The sequence below is a fragment of the Hemicordylus capensis genome, chromosome 3 (assembly GCF_027244095.1).
Source record: "Hemicordylus capensis ecotype Gifberg chromosome 3, rHemCap1.1.pri, whole genome shotgun sequence".
NCBI classification, from domain to species: Eukaryota; Metazoa; Chordata; class Lepidosauria; order Squamata; family Cordylidae; genus Hemicordylus; species Hemicordylus capensis.
The window spans coordinates 110,958,443-110,973,678 of NC_069659.1; the positions used below are offsets into that span (position 1 = coordinate 110,958,443).

The 15,236-nt window shown below is 40.0% G+C and overlaps 2 protein-coding genes across 10 annotated transcripts in view; one reads left to right on the forward strand and one right to left on the reverse strand.

Moving 5' to 3' along the window:
• Window positions 1-7,476, forward strand: part of KLHL15 (kelch like family member 15) — a 57,125-nt gene extending 49,649 nt beyond the window's left edge. For 4 of the 9 annotated variants that reach the window (XM_053308642.1, XM_053308641.1, XM_053308643.1 and 1 more), the window contains exon 3: window positions 1-7,476. In XM_053308642.1, the coding sequence (XP_053164617.1) occupies window positions 1-1,110 (1,110 nt within the window). In that variant the 3' untranslated portion in view covers window positions 1,111-7,476. The other 5 variants (XR_008319306.1, XR_008319304.1, XR_008319303.1 and 2 more) reach the window with 5 other exon arrangements.
• The window catches only part of C3HXorf58 (chromosome 3 CXorf58 homolog), a 26,814-nt gene continuing 18,409 nt past the window's right edge, over window positions 6,832-15,236 (reverse strand). Inside the window, exons 7-8 of the mRNA XM_053308648.1 lie at window positions 9,134-9,278; window positions 6,832-8,181 (exon numbers count right to left, since the gene is read on the reverse strand). Of these exons, the coding sequence (XP_053164623.1) occupies window positions 8,017-8,181; window positions 9,134-9,278 (310 nt within the window). The 3' untranslated portion in view covers window positions 6,832-8,016. The remainder of the gene's footprint in view (window positions 8,182-9,133; window positions 9,279-15,236) is intronic.

A 15,236-nucleotide genomic window follows, 5' to 3' on the forward strand; every position in this document is an offset into this window, starting at 1 on the left:
GTGAAAACATCGGAATTTTATCGTTACTCTCGGCAGCTGCGACATGAGGTGGAGCAAGCTATGAATTACTTCCATAGTGTTCACCAGCAGCCCTTGATGGAAATGAAATCCAATCGCATTCGTTCTGCCAAACCCCAGACTGCTGTATTTAGAGGAATGATAGGACACAGCATGGTAAATAGTAAAATTCTCCTCCTGCACAAGCCAAGGGTCTGGTGGGAGCTAGAAGGCCCACAAGTACCTTTACGACCAGACTGCCTTGCTATTGTTAATAACTTTGTGTTCTTATTGGGTGGAGAAGAGCTGGGGCCAGATGGCGAATTTCATGCTTCTTCTAAAGTGTTCCGATATGATCCAAGACAGAACTCTTGGTTGCGAATGGCAGACATGTCTGTACCACGCTCAGAATTTGCTGTTGGTGTTATTGGAAGATACATCTACGCGGTGGCTGGGAGGACAAGGGATGAGACATTTTATTCCACGGAGCGATATGATATCACAGAAGATAAGTGGGAATTTGTGGATCCCTATCCAGTCAATAAATATGGGCATGAAGGAACTGTTCTTGGTAACAAATTGTACATCACTGGTGGAATAACCTCCTCATCCACGTCTAAGCAGGTGTGTGTGTTTGACCCCAGTAAAGAGGGGACTGTTGAACAGCGAACAAGGAGGACTCAAGTGGTCACTAATTGTTGGGAAAACAAATGTAAAATGAATTATGCAAGATGCTTTCACAAAATGATTTCTTATAATGGCAAGCTTTATGTTTTTGGAGGTGTCTGTGTAATCCTGAGGGCCTCTTTTGAATCTCAAGGATGTCCTTCCACAGAGGTTTATGACCCAGATACTGACCAATGGACTATTTTGGCTTCTATGCCAATTGGCAGAAGTGGCCATGGTGTAGCTGTATTGGACAAACAAATAATGGTTCTTGGAGGCCTTTGTTATAATGGTCACTACAGTGATTCAATCCTCACTTTTGATCCTGAAGATAATAAATGGAAAGAAGACGAATACCCAAGAATGCCCTGCAAGCTAGATGGCTTACAAGTTTGTAGCCTACACTTTCCTGAATATGTGCTGGAGCACGTTAGACGTTGCAGCTAAAAGATAAGAAACTATAATTTGGCAGAGTGGGGGTGAGGAAGAGGAAATAAATATTTAAGCCCACTGAAGACATTGTCCTGTGTAATTCACTTCTTAAATTAATAGAGAGAGAGAGTGTACAGGGAATGCATCTACCAAGTTTATTAGGAATGCCAATAACTGTGGTTTTGTATTGTACTTCAGGTTTTATTTTTACATGCTATTACTGCATGTTTTGAGAGAGGAGAAAAATAGAATCTGTTCTTCCACTCCATGCGTGTTAACGCTTAATATGTTCTTGCTGTGTGAGTTATGACAACACATGCTTCAGGAACATTGGAATATCCTTTTTTTGCAAGGTGGGTCGAAAGCATATGTATTGTGTATTTTAACTTTTTTTGTGTCAGAATAAAATTCAGCAGCCTTACTAGGAGAGAGCCTAACTTTAATGTAGCAGTGAAAGAGGCCTTTGTTTTTCTGTACATTGCTTGTTAGTTCTTTAAATATATATTTAAAAATGTTTTTCCACTTTTAAGTCTCCTGATCAGGTTTGACATTTCTCATTTTAATAACACTGACAACAAAATTGTGTTCTGTTTTTTTGCATGACCTTTCCCTTAATTTTGTATAGTAGTTCCAGTAAGTCTGCTGAAATTTTTTTAAATTGAGTTTTCTACTAAAATAAATTCTAGGCTGCTTTGTCTGCATTGTGGTTTGTGAATAAAATATATCTCCATGTACATACATGCATACACTGTATGATCAAGATAAAATGCATCTTTTTATGTGCAGCTATAAAAGTCTTAATTTTAATTAGCACACAGATATTGGGCATATCTGAATTTTAACCATAATAATACCCTCTCATGTATTTAAACTTATTGGGTAACTGGAAGTCTCATATCTATCCATATAGCCATCTTTGGTATATACTGATTGATTCAGTACCATTTGAATTTTTCTTGCTAATGGTAGCATCTTTCTTTCTAAGCCAGGGAACCTAGTCCGTCATCTCTGTACTTGATTCTTGAAATATAAATCAGAACTCACCAATTCCACCCCATGTTAAGGTTGGTTGCTGTGGGTCATCTCCTGCCTCAGAGGTACGATGCCTTTCAATACCAGTTGCAGGGGAGCAACAGCAGGAGAGATGGCATGCACCTGTGGGCTCCTCAGAGGCATTTGGTGGGCCACTGTGTGAAACAGGATGCTGGACTAGATGAGCCTTGTGTCTGATCCAGCATGGATCAACTGCTTCTTAAGAGCACTCTTGTAGACATTGTTTGGTCTGTAGATGTGTAATATCACTAAAAATCTGAACAGAATTCTGAGTTGAAATAATAACATTGTGGTGTCTTTCTTTTTAAAATGGTGTGGAAATTGACAAAATCCTGCTTTAGCAATTTAAGGCATGCTGATGCTGGGCAAACTACTGAGGTAAGACTTCACAAGAGATACAATTGCTCCTGTAAAATATGGAGGCATAAACTGTGTACAAGTTGACCTCATTATTCGCGGGGGTTCCGTTCCTGCAGATTACCACGGGTAACGAAATCGCAGGTAATGAGTCACTGAAGTCTATGGGATAGCGGGGGTTATGTTCCCAGGCTTCAAAAATTTGCTGGAAAATCACCTTTAAAATGTGAAAATGGGCCAAATAAAGTGCCCTACCATGTTCTGCAGATCTCTTAGCATCCAGCAATACCTCACAAAAGTCCTATGGGTGGGAGGTAGATCTTCATCCTTTTTTCAATTTTTCTTATGAAATGAGCCACGAAATGGCTCTTGCAGACAACGTAATGGCCAGAAATGACCTCCATGGTCAAACTGATCTTTATTACTGTCATAGACAATTGTCATTTCCAGCCTTCCAGGAACTGTGGACACGTGGGTTTTAACCCTTTCATATCTGTGGATAATGAAATAGGGTGACATTTTGTGGACCATGAAACTGCAATTAGCAGAACTGTGTACAGAGAGGTCCACCTGTACAACTTTCAGCATTTTCCAGCTTGAAATCACTGTAGAACAAATGTAGCCTGGGAGTTCAAAATTGTCCATGCCAGAAGGACCAAAAACTCCAAATTGTGCTGTTAAATGTTTACAAGTTGACTAAAGTAAATAAATGAGCAACTGAAACATTATAATTGTGCCCTTTACAGTCCATTTTCATTGGATATCAGTTCTGCCCTTTCAACTTGTGGATATACAGAATTGTATGTAGTAATACAGAAAAGATGAAGACTACCATGCAAAATGAGTACAATTGTGATTAGTGATGGAAATGTGCACTATGTTAAGTGAGGTAATATTGTATTATCATTAATTGCTAGACCAAACTTGCACACTATCTTCCAAAATAAAACAACATTTGCCAATCAGATATTGACGATTATTACCCAGTATTTGTGTGCTCAGAAATATAGGGTGACATACAGTTTCCCTTACTCAAGCGGTCTTACCAGTGCTTCGTGAGAAGTGCTGGTGCTGCATGGGTGCTGGTGCTGACTTCCAAAATAATGCAGTGTTGGTGCTCATGGGAAAGGAGATTTTTGCCCTTCCCCCCGAAGCACTATGCAACCTTGAAGCCATCCATAGGGACCTACTTCTGGGTTGCAAAGAGCACTTCTGGGTATAAGGGAGGTCTGCAAAAATCACCCCAATGCATGAACAGTGAATCTGTGTTATCTGCAGAGAATAGCACCAGCATTTCTTATGAAGCACTGGGGCTTCATTAGTCTGCATGACAGCCACTCTGTTCCCCAAACAGCAGCATCTAGAACCTTTGTGGCAGAAACCCAAAAGTGCACACTGGCCCTGAAGTGGTGGTAATATAAAACAATGTTTTCATCCGGATTTGCTTTGTTACTTTGCCACCTTAGGGCAAATGATTGAGAGCCAAGCTACTTGATATCATGTGATGTAACTCCCTGTTAACAGAAGATCAGCTTGTTGAGGGAAAAGTTACAGCTTAGTCCTCTTCTCCAATCCTGTAGATCAGGGACATGTAGGATTGGGCCCGTACTAATTGGCATATGCCATCATGATTGAATAAAAGGGTTCTAAATAGCAAAACCTGGGCAGAACTGAATTTAAAATTACCATGGTATTTGTGCCTATCCATCAATATTAGTTCTAAAAAGTAATAGTTTGGGCACAGGAATGACCAAGAGCAGCTATTATCAGACAATGTGAAACCCTTACAACAATCTACACAATGTAAAAACCCATTCATTTCAGTAGTTTTTATATGTGGTAGTTCTTGGTAGAGCAAGATTAAATTCCTCAGCCTCGCTAGCTCATGTTGACAGATATGCGTGATCTCCACAGACCATCATGTTTTGTGATGACATTCTGGCATACCTGTTAATGTACTTACTAAAAACCGATGTTCTAGCAAAGCAAACCTTAACTCTGATACACTCCATGACTGCTTGAAATTTTGCTCACCATGAGTATCTGCCCATTTTGAGCTACTTTGTAATCATTTGCAGTGGCATGCTGAAATTGGCAGGTTGTTGTAGTTAGCATGCAGGAGGGGCTCACTGTATGGAGCAGCCTCCATGTATTTAGTTATTCAAGCAACCATGATGCAGCTCTTTGTTTTCTGTGAATGGAACCTGTGGCATAGTACTTGGGAATGTATTGCTCCTAATGTACCAGTTGGGATTGAGTCTGAATGTGTTATAATGTTCCTGGAAAAGCAAAGCTAGTATGTTGGTGAGAAGACTTCTAGCCTAGTCTTTTCCTGAATGTGCTAACTGTACACATGCAGGGAGTCTTTATTGTAGGTGTGCTTTCAAACATGAAACTTCCATGTACATATATGAAATAGAACAGACCTGTACATGTGTTCTTCCCAACATCTCATTTGGCTCAGGAGTCAGATTTGGTTTGTATTTTGTTAAGGATTTAGCACCTAAACTATCAAATGGTTAGAAGTCAGTGATTTAAATGCGTATGACACTTCTGACGTTAACAAAGTATTTGGTTTTTTATGTTGCTTTCAGCATTTTAGAAGACTTATCTGAAATGATGCACTAGATTGGAGCATTAAGGATGACAACCTGAGAGAGGAATTCTAGGAAATGTAAAACTATTTTAACCTGTTATGTAGAATTCTACAGGGCTTGTTATTACTTAACCCTGTTCTCCACTCCATTGTAATGCAATTATTGAAAGACTTGTAGCTCAATCAGATTCATGTCTAATTGAAGTAAGTCCCAAAGAATTAAGTGGGGCTTACTCTCAATGTCTGCATGGGACTGCAAGCCTGTTTTATTAAAGTCCCCTTTGATGTACACTGGATTTTTGTTTGTTTTAAACTGTGTGTGTGCTGCTATTATCTCTGTCCCAGGTAGCGGGGGTGGGGTGGGGGGAAATCAAATGTCTAAAGAAACATATTACTGCTCCTTTATGTTGGATGTGGTTAAGAAACTATTAATTTTTTATGGCGTTTATCATTATTTTCCGTCCTTTACCCTGTTTTTGTTCATGATAACAGAAACACTAGCTTCAATTGTATGTTCTCAACATCTATGCATTGCCTGAATATGTTTGCTTAATGTAAAAGAGAAAAGGGTGGAGAGGAGATCTGATGGTAGCAAGTTCATCATTTCCCCCCCACCTCCCTTAAAATTGTAGTGTTCTGGCATTAGATCCTTTTTTCCCTATTTTTTATTATTATCTGCAGCTGCATTACCTCTATCATGAACAAGATTGTCAAGTACTAGGTTCTCTACAAAAGGCTCTACACTTGATTCAAGCTCTATGGTTTCCATTTGCACTGATGCGTTAGCTGCAATTTTAAGTAGTGCCAAAATAAAGCATCAGGAGACTATGAAAGCTCAGTACCGATAGTGCCCACAATCCTGAGCACATTATAAAGCCAACTTATTTGAACTGGCTTCAGAACATTACATGGGCTTATGGCCCGTGTAGGAAGGGTTTCAACTGGAGTATATCAGTTATAATTAAATGGTGGTTGACAGTGCAGGAAGATGGCTACTATTTAATGCTGTTCTAAGGGACCAAGTGTCTTGTCACTAGCCAAGTTGCAAGACACTACTTTATACATACATGCTTTATACCAGTGGAAAAGCTGACACCTGTATTTTAGTGGCACAAACCAGTCATTTACTAACAAAGAGGTTTTGCTGTCATCAGCAGCCTAGATAAAGCCCATTCTTAGAATGTTACTCTAGACTTGTTTATGTTGACACGGATCATATATAGAGTTTTTCCTGGGTGCTAGGAGAGGAAAATATAAAGCTAGAATGGGAGGGATACAGCATGCCAAAAAAACCCAAAAACAAAATCAAGACACCAAATAAAAACATAGCATGTTTAGTATGACATTTCTTATGTCAAGTTAGTCACTGCTAGAAATAATGTTTTTATACTTTAGGGGTGATTTAGGAACCACTTCAATGGAATCACACTATTAAAAAACATTGGGATACCACAGAGTTTCATTATCACTTGTCTTTATGCTTGTTTCGTTGACAAAAATTAAGTGGGGAAATGCTATTTTAATTGTTTACAGAAATTAACTTTAGAGGTTTACAAAATCAGAAGGATTTTATTCTGAATAGTAGTTAATTATAATCTGAATTCCAAAATGCACAAGTGCTTGTGTAGCTTCAACAAGATTACCCATAAACTTTAAAAGCCAGTACAGAGTGAGCTTATGCTTGTGTAAAACTGAATTTTTGCACCAAAAAAAGTCAAGGCTGAAAAAGATTAGTTTTCTGATGTATGGTGTTTTATTAATGGCAGTTTTTGTTCAAATAATGTAAGGAGGGCAAGAGAAGCGAATTAATAATCTTTCATAGTTTGGGCAGGCTCCTTAAAAATCAATAGCTTAGCTTAGTTAGGATCAAATTCCAGTAATAACTTTAACTGAGATTTCCAGTAATGTTGAAAATCAGTAGTAGAAACTGAATAAATTGTAGTGAGCAAAAAGTTATCAGGAACACCAATGACAGGGACAATTATCAAGGCATAATCAAATGTTGCTTTCCAGCATACACTGAACAAAATGACAAGTTGCTCAAATGTTATTAGCAAGTTAACTTTTTCCAGTTATCCTTATCTTCATTCTGTGCTGTAGCAAATCAAAATTTGAATACATAGATTCATATGTGCATATTGGGATATTATTTCTAACTTTCCCAGAGCTGCTATGAAATTCTAAGATCTAAGGTTTGTCTCTTTTTAACTTTTTTAAAGGAAATTTTCTTCCCACTTTGTTTTGCAGAAGTTAATTTCTCCCATGCTGTGAATGTATTATGTTCAGATGTGCATATGTGTTCTATTTTGTTTTTAAACAAAGGTGTACAAATTGTATAATAAAGAAAAGTGTAAATAAAATATTTTTAATCTTTATGTTTGCCCTATATATATTTTGTTTCAAGTTCTTTCCTGTGGACAAGCATGTTGGTTTAATTTGAAAAGTATTGTTAAAATATTCATTTGACATGCTACCATATAGTTTGTGTACACTGTGTTTTGGGACAATCTATCATGTTCAAGTCCCATTGGTTTTAATGGGAGCAGTTTAAATATGTGCTCTATTTACCTCCCTTGGCTCTATATTTTATTTCCAGTTGCTTTTGAAGTCATGGCTGCCACTAAAAGATTCCTGGATGACCCTTCCTCCTTCCTTATAGCTTTATTTTCCTATGTTCTAGTGCTACATATTCTCTCTCTTTAAAAATCCTATTGTCACATACTTTAGCTCACAATGGTTTGCTTAATTATGATTCTCCTAAACAATTGTTCATATGGGATTTATATTCTGCCAGGGCTTGTTTTTGTGTTAAATGCACAGCAGAACTGGAGAGACGTATACATGGAGAACAACTTTATCTGCTTTTAAAATGTGCGATTCAACTGGACAAGTACTGAGATGACATGTATCATAGGTTAGTCTTTCCCAATATCTTCAGCTTTTAGTGATCTGCTCCAGTCATATAGCTTTACTGCCTCTTGCTCCCAGTCTTCATCTGAAAATAGAGAGAGGTTGCTGGGTCCTTCATGCAATGAAAGTGCAGCTTGTGAATGATTACTTGCAATATCCTTTTTCTGCTCCTGAATAACAAAGTACAAAATATGTCAGGAAGAAATTACAATTTTGGAGTTTGTTTAGCCTTGTACCTATTCTCCGTTATCTTATCAAAATCCCTGTGTTTTCTCTTGCATTGTTAGTGAGTGAGCCCCAAGAATACATTTAACTGAATCAGTTTGATGAAGCTATGTGCTTTTTCAAGCTGTGTGAACACCTCCCTAAACCACCAGAAAACAAACTTTATTTTGAGGCAGTGTGGTACACTAGGTGTACTCTTGAATCCAGGGAGACCTGACTTGATTTGCCAGCTTGCCCATGGAATATGAGCAATCTGCCTCAAGTTCAATCTTAGATCCTCAATCTCACAATACTAAAGGAGACAGAAGACTGGTCCTGTACCACTGCTCGATTCATTGAGATCATGCACATGACCAAGTCTGCTGTGGTGGGGAGGCAGGCTCCACACACAATCCTGCCCTGTACTACCCACTGCATGAATGGCTACAATTGCAAACATGCAGGAGCAATACAGAATGTACCAAGGTAAGATAGGACAGTTGTCTCCCTCTTGGTCCAGGAAAAAACAATGCTATTCTTATGAGCAGCCTAACCCGGGGTGGGTGGGAATGCCAGAGGTATCTGTTATAACAATTCCTATACCACCTTTATTAGGAACAAACCAGGCTTCATGCTGCAGCCCAATTCTTTCTTGGGGGGAAAATGCATAGTGCTAACCTATTGCATGAGTTGTGCATGATGGTCACCTATTGTCTTCAATCTTTCTGAGGAGGCTGTCTTTATAGAACAAGTATACTATCCCTACTTAATAGTTGAAAGTGTTCCAACAGAATTTTCAATTTAAGAAATGTCTATTTGAACACAACTCTTTAAAATATGTTGGTAGAACTAAAACTGATGAAATCTCAGGCTTGATCTGAAAACTTAGAACATTTCTCATGTTGTATACATTCTTACCACTTTTTCTTTCTCATCTTTATAAGCCTTCTTCATTTTTGCAATCTTCTGTCTAGCTTGGTAAGAGCGACGTTCAGTAGGTCTGTGCACTTGTTTTTGGACTAATCTTGAGAAGGAGGCTGTTGTGAGACATGGAGTAGGAGCTCTGGAAGAGAGCCAAAATTTTGAAAGCTTGCCCATAAAACCCTCCCAAATTCAAAGGCTAATGATTTTAGTAGGAAAATGAGGGGTCTCCTGCTTTGTTTGTCTTGCTGCTGCAACTTCATTTTGTATCCAAAGGAAGTTTGGAAAGGGAGTTCTTTTTTACAAGAAATGTTCATCATTCTTACAGCTTGCCCTTTCATGAGATTCCCAGTTTTCTCATACAACTTATTTCTTCCCCACATCAATTTCAGCATTAGGTTCTCCCAGATTATACACGAGGACAGAATGAAGTATAACATGAAGCCTAAAATTTCAAGTTGTATTATGTATGAGCTGTAGGAGGGAAGCTGCTCCTGTGCTTTAGGGCTCAGTCTCTCTCTTCTCTCTAGATTTTTATGTCAGGAAGCATAATAGACACATTGGTATTGAATTTTCTTTTACTTATTCATTTGGCTGAAAAGATGCTGAGTAAACTTTTAGAGCATCTTTTCACTACTTTCTTATTAATTATAGGCAGCACCTGTCACTTGAGGGCAAGCTAAATAGTATGATTAAAGTGTATGCTGATAGTGGTTAAAATTATGTTCTGTTGTGATGTGTTTGGCCTGCTTATGGCAGTATCATATCGGTTTCTAATAACGCACTAGGTAGTTAAGCAATGCTAATATTACCAGTACCACCCAAAGCAAACAAACAAATAGGGCTGGGTAATGGTTTTGTGGCACTCTTTCAGAAAATTTCCATCCATTAAAAGCTTAGAAAGCTTCAGAGATGGACACTACTATCCTATGGTCCAGTTAAGATGGATGCTGCAACCAGCTGGAATCACCACCCCAGCAGCACTGTGGATAGCACAGTAGTATAAAGAAAAAAGCCAGTATCAGAATGGTAGTCACTCATGCACAGGCCCTAGAAACTACATTGTCACCTGCGATTCAGGCAAAGAAGACAGCAGTCAGCATGCCATGATAGTATGAATGCTGAACCCACTCTATTGCCCCTTTGCCCATGTAATGTACAGACACACTGCCAGGGAAAACCAAGAGTGCCTCCTTTTAACAGGACCTTCCATAGCTCAGTATCTAGAGAAGGTCTGTACATGGAACTCCTACTCCACAGGCTTTCCCAGAAAATGTATCAAGAGTTACTGTAATGCTAATTATTGCACACAGTGATCGACAGCCAGTGCAGTGTTACGTGTCTATAACTTGAAGCTGCGCAAAATGAAAGCAGCAACGAGGTAGTGCAGATTTCCCAGAAGTGTTGCTTATGCAACCACCCACTTTGTGTAGCCCTGATGCTGCTTTTGAAGGGTGCAGCAGTCTCGTGGCACAGAGTTAAAGACACATAATGCTGCACTGGATGTCAGCCAGTGTTTATATACTCTGTACACACTGGTGTCAGAGATTATAATCTTTGCAAAAGATAGGAGAGTTATCCACTTCGACAAGAGAGAATGGACACATGAACAACATATTCTCAAGACACCACAACATGAGCTGACGGCTGAGTTGGCAAGAGCAGTAACATGGATAACATTAAATGTGTGTGTGAGCTGAGATGGCAACAGTAATTTTGGAAGGAGAAGGGGCAGGGACTACAATTCAGGACTGCTATTCTGAAGACCAGCACTTCAACCACCCATCCAGAGACAGATGTATAATTTATAATGGCGAGTTACATAATGGCTTGAGCCCTAGGATGAAACATCAGAGAGAGATATCAATGGTGGAGTGAGTTCTGACAGCAGCATACATAGATAGGGTTGCCAGGTCTCTTTTTGTTCTTGCACAGTTCCTGTACCTTTTTGAAAGAAGTATAGGTACAGCCTGCCTCATTGCTTCATTTTCAGGCTGGATTTAACAGCTGTAATACGTCCTGTGACAGGATGTTTCTGGGGGGGTTGGCAAGTGCACATTTGAGAGAGTGTATTGAATGAATACACTTAAGTATTCATTCTGCATGCCCAGTTTCACCACCTCGATTGGCAGCCACCCAGATGTCTATATTTGGGGATTCATTTGTTGGGGAAGACAATGCAGTAACTAACAAACAATATCCATCCATTAACTGAAAGGAGGTACTTTGGAACACAGTCAGCAGGTTGCTTGTTCCATTGCCATGTGCCTTGTCTTGTGCATAGAGGAAAACATTATGAGTCTTTGGCCTGCAGTGGAGTAGGTAAAATGCCTAGTGAGAAAGGTGGCTGTACTTTGCATTGCCTTCACTGCTGCATAGTGGAGGCCTACCTGCATTGGGGATTCTCGTCACCCTTTCTACAACCAGCATTCTAGCTCAATTTTCCCTGTATGGAAAAAAGGTTGCTTACCAGTAACTGATGATCTGGTAGTGATCAGTTGCCATCCATAAGTAATGAATTCTGCGCCTGCGCAGACACTTCCTAGCCCAATGCTAAAGCTCCTCGTGGTACCCATGCTCTGCCCCATGCCATTGGCATGGTTGATATTTAAGGCGAGCAGGACGCCATCTCCTTCAGATCCTGGATGACCGCTGGAATTGACAATCATCCCTCAAGGTACAACTATGGTGAGTTCTTTTCCTGTATACATAGCTTGCAGACTACTGCAGCGGGGAGGTTATTTGGGAGGGTCTTATGGATGCCAACAGATCACCACCAGATCATAAATTATAGGTAAGCAACCTGTTTATCTGGATCATTATCTGTTGCCAGCCATAAGTAATGGGTGTTTAGCTGGCTCCTCCAGGAGAAGGGCACAGTAGTCATTGCAACACCCTTTTAAGTACACTTTCCCGAAGTGGCCCTCTGCCGTGAAAGCATAGGTTGATGGCATAGTGCTTGATGAAAAGAAGCTGTCAACCAAGTAGCATTTTGCAGATGTCTTTGAATGTGATCCCTGACAAAAGTGCTGTGGGGGAAGCATAACCATATGTGGAGTATGTTTTTATTATTCTTGGAGGATGAACCTTTTGTACTTTATAAGCTAGAGGAATAAGCTCTACTAGCCAGTGAGAGAAGTGTTGTCTAGATATTCACTGTCATTTTGAAGACCCTTTGTAAGTGATGAAGAGACACTTTATTAATCTGAAATCTTGTGCGTGGTCCAGGTAATGTAGGAGGGACCCACAAACATCTAAGGAGTGCATGGCCTTCTCCAGAGTGCAGCTTGGCTTTCTGAAGAATGTTGGAAAAACAATGTCCTGATTTAGGTGAAAATTATGATCCGTGCATCAGCACCTTATCTGTGTAGAATCTCATAAACGGTGCATCTTATGTGCAGTGCCGTTAGCTCACTTACCCTACTTTGTACTGGTATACTGCATTGCCCACAGTGAATCACAGGTACTTCCTTTGATCCTTTCTGATGCCTATGTGAAAATCAACATCCTTTAAATCCAGAGCTGCAAGCCACTGTTTCTGGTTCAGAAGTAGTAGTATGTCTTGCAAAGCCATCATTTAAAATTTTTCTGCATAGACAAACTTGTTGAGGTGACACAGGTCCATAATGGTACAAATCCCTCCATCTCTCTTCGGGATTTTGAAATAATAGGAATAGAAACCTTCCTGTCTCTTCATCCACCAAACGGGAAATGACTCCCTTTTCCCAACAGTTCTCTTATTTCTTCCATCAGCGCTGGAGATGCCTGAGTAACATGTATACTCAAGAAAACTGGCAGAATCTTGAATTCAATGGCATACCCCACAGGCACAATTTTGAGGACCCAGCGGCTCGATGTTATGTGGTGCCATTCAGGAGCATGACTTGCCAGTCTGATGGTATTGGCAATTGATGGTATTAACTGTGGTGCAGCCGTTGGAAGTTGCAGCAACATGGCTTGCCATTAAGATGGTTTTGGCATTGGGTTGGCTGTGCACAGACAATGGACAACAATGTGCAATAGACATTTAAAAAATCAAAATTCGTGACTAATCCAAAACCAATGTCAAGACTGCAGGGATTTTAGAAAATGTTATCAGCCATATAGAAAATGCCCCTATGCAAATAAGAACAAGGGGAACCAGGACCAACAAACCAAGCTAGCTAGGAAGAAGGGCCTCCTGGTGGTTTTGGGGGTTTAAAAGCCTGTGGATCTCTTGTGGGTGCTGAGGATTTTGACTGCTCATGGTGTGCAGTTCTCGGCATCTGTACTGACTCCGATGTTGAGGGTGTAAGCCCATCTGGAGTCAAAAGACTCAGTATGTCATCACAGAGACTGGCGCACAACTTGAAGGAGCAATTCCTCATGGTTTGTTTAGAGAAGGATAAACATATCTTAAAGTTTGTGGTGTTGTGCCGTTTCTTCAGGCAAATTAAACAGAAGTCGTGGCGGTCCTGGGAAGGCAATTTAGCTCCACAGTCAGAGCACTGCTTGAAAGATTTCTTTCCTTATTTCAAAATCATAAGAACAGCCCTGCTGAATCAGGCCCAAGGCCTATCTAGTCCAGCATCCTGTTTCACACAGTGGCTCACCAGATGCCTCCGGGGAGCCCACAGGCAAGAGGAGAGGGCATGCCCTCTCTCCTACTGTTGCTCCTCTGCAACTGGTATTTAAATTTAAATGTTACAGTTAAGGTAACTCGCCCCATTCCACCCAAAGAACAGCACACAGCCACAATCAATATATTATTATTGTTGTTGTTGTTTACACTGTCAGACAGGTGTTATTGACTGGCTTGTTTTATCCAGACATCGAGTCCTTCCCAAGGACCTGGGATGCCAGAATTTTATTATCAGTAGTGTTGCTGTTATTATAATAGATATTGTCGCAGAATATAGGCTGTTCCCAGTAAAGCTTTTTGTAATTGGCTGATGGTGATTTCTGTGGCCCCTATGGTGTTGAGGTGCTCTTCAAGGTCTTTTGGAATTGCACCTAGGGCGCCAATTACCACTGGGATTATTTTGGTCTTCTTCTGTCACAGCCTTTCAATTTCAATTTGTAGATCTTTGTATTTTGTTGTTTTTTCTATTTCTTTTTCTTCTATTCTGCTATCCCCTGGTATTGCTATGTTGATTATTTTAACTTGTTCTTCTTTCATCTCGACTACAGTGATATCTGGTGTATTGTGTGGCAGATGTTTGTCTGTTTGTAGTCGGAAGTCCCATAATATTTTATATCTTCATGTTCTTCAACTTTTTCAATTGTATGGTCCCACCAATTTTTGGCTACAGGTAGCTTGTATTTTTTGCAGATGTTCCAGTGTATCATCCCTGCTATCTTATCATGCCTTTGTTTGTAGTCAGTCTGTGCAATATTTTTACAACGGCTGATTAGGTGGTCCACTGTTTCATCCGCTTCTTGATAAAGGCGGCACTTGCTGTTTGTTGCTGATTTTTCAACTTTTGCTCTTATTGCATTTGTTCTTAGTGCCTGTTCTTGTGCAGCCAGTATTAAACACTCTGTTTCTTTCTTCAAGTTGCCATTCTTAAGCCATTGCCAGGTCTTGGTGATGTTTGACCTTCCAGTTATATTGTGCAAATATTGACTATGCAGTGACTTATTTTTCCATTTTTCTGCTCGGTTCTTGACTTGTTCTTTCTTGTAGGCCTGCTTTGTTTCATTGGTGTTGAATAGTTTCGCATTATTGACCATTTGAAGTGCATCTTCTTCACTGTCCTTGATATATTCTTCAAGGCCTCTTTTCTCCTCCTCTACTGTTTGATGGACTTGCAGCATTCCTCTTCCACCTGAGCTGCGAGGGAGGTAGAGCCTATCGACATCACTGCGGGGGTGCAGAGCATGATTGATGGTCATGATTTTCCTGGTCTTACGATCTAGCGTCTCTAGCTCTGCCTAGGTCCAGTCTATTATTCCTGCAGTGTATCTGATAATAGGTATAGCCCAGGTGTTTATGGCTTGTATGGTGTTCCCGCCATTGAGTTTGGACTTGAGGGTCTTTCTAACTCTCCTGATGTATTCACTTCCCATTTTTCTTTTAACTTCAGCGTGTGCGATATTATCAGCCTGGAGAATGCCCAAG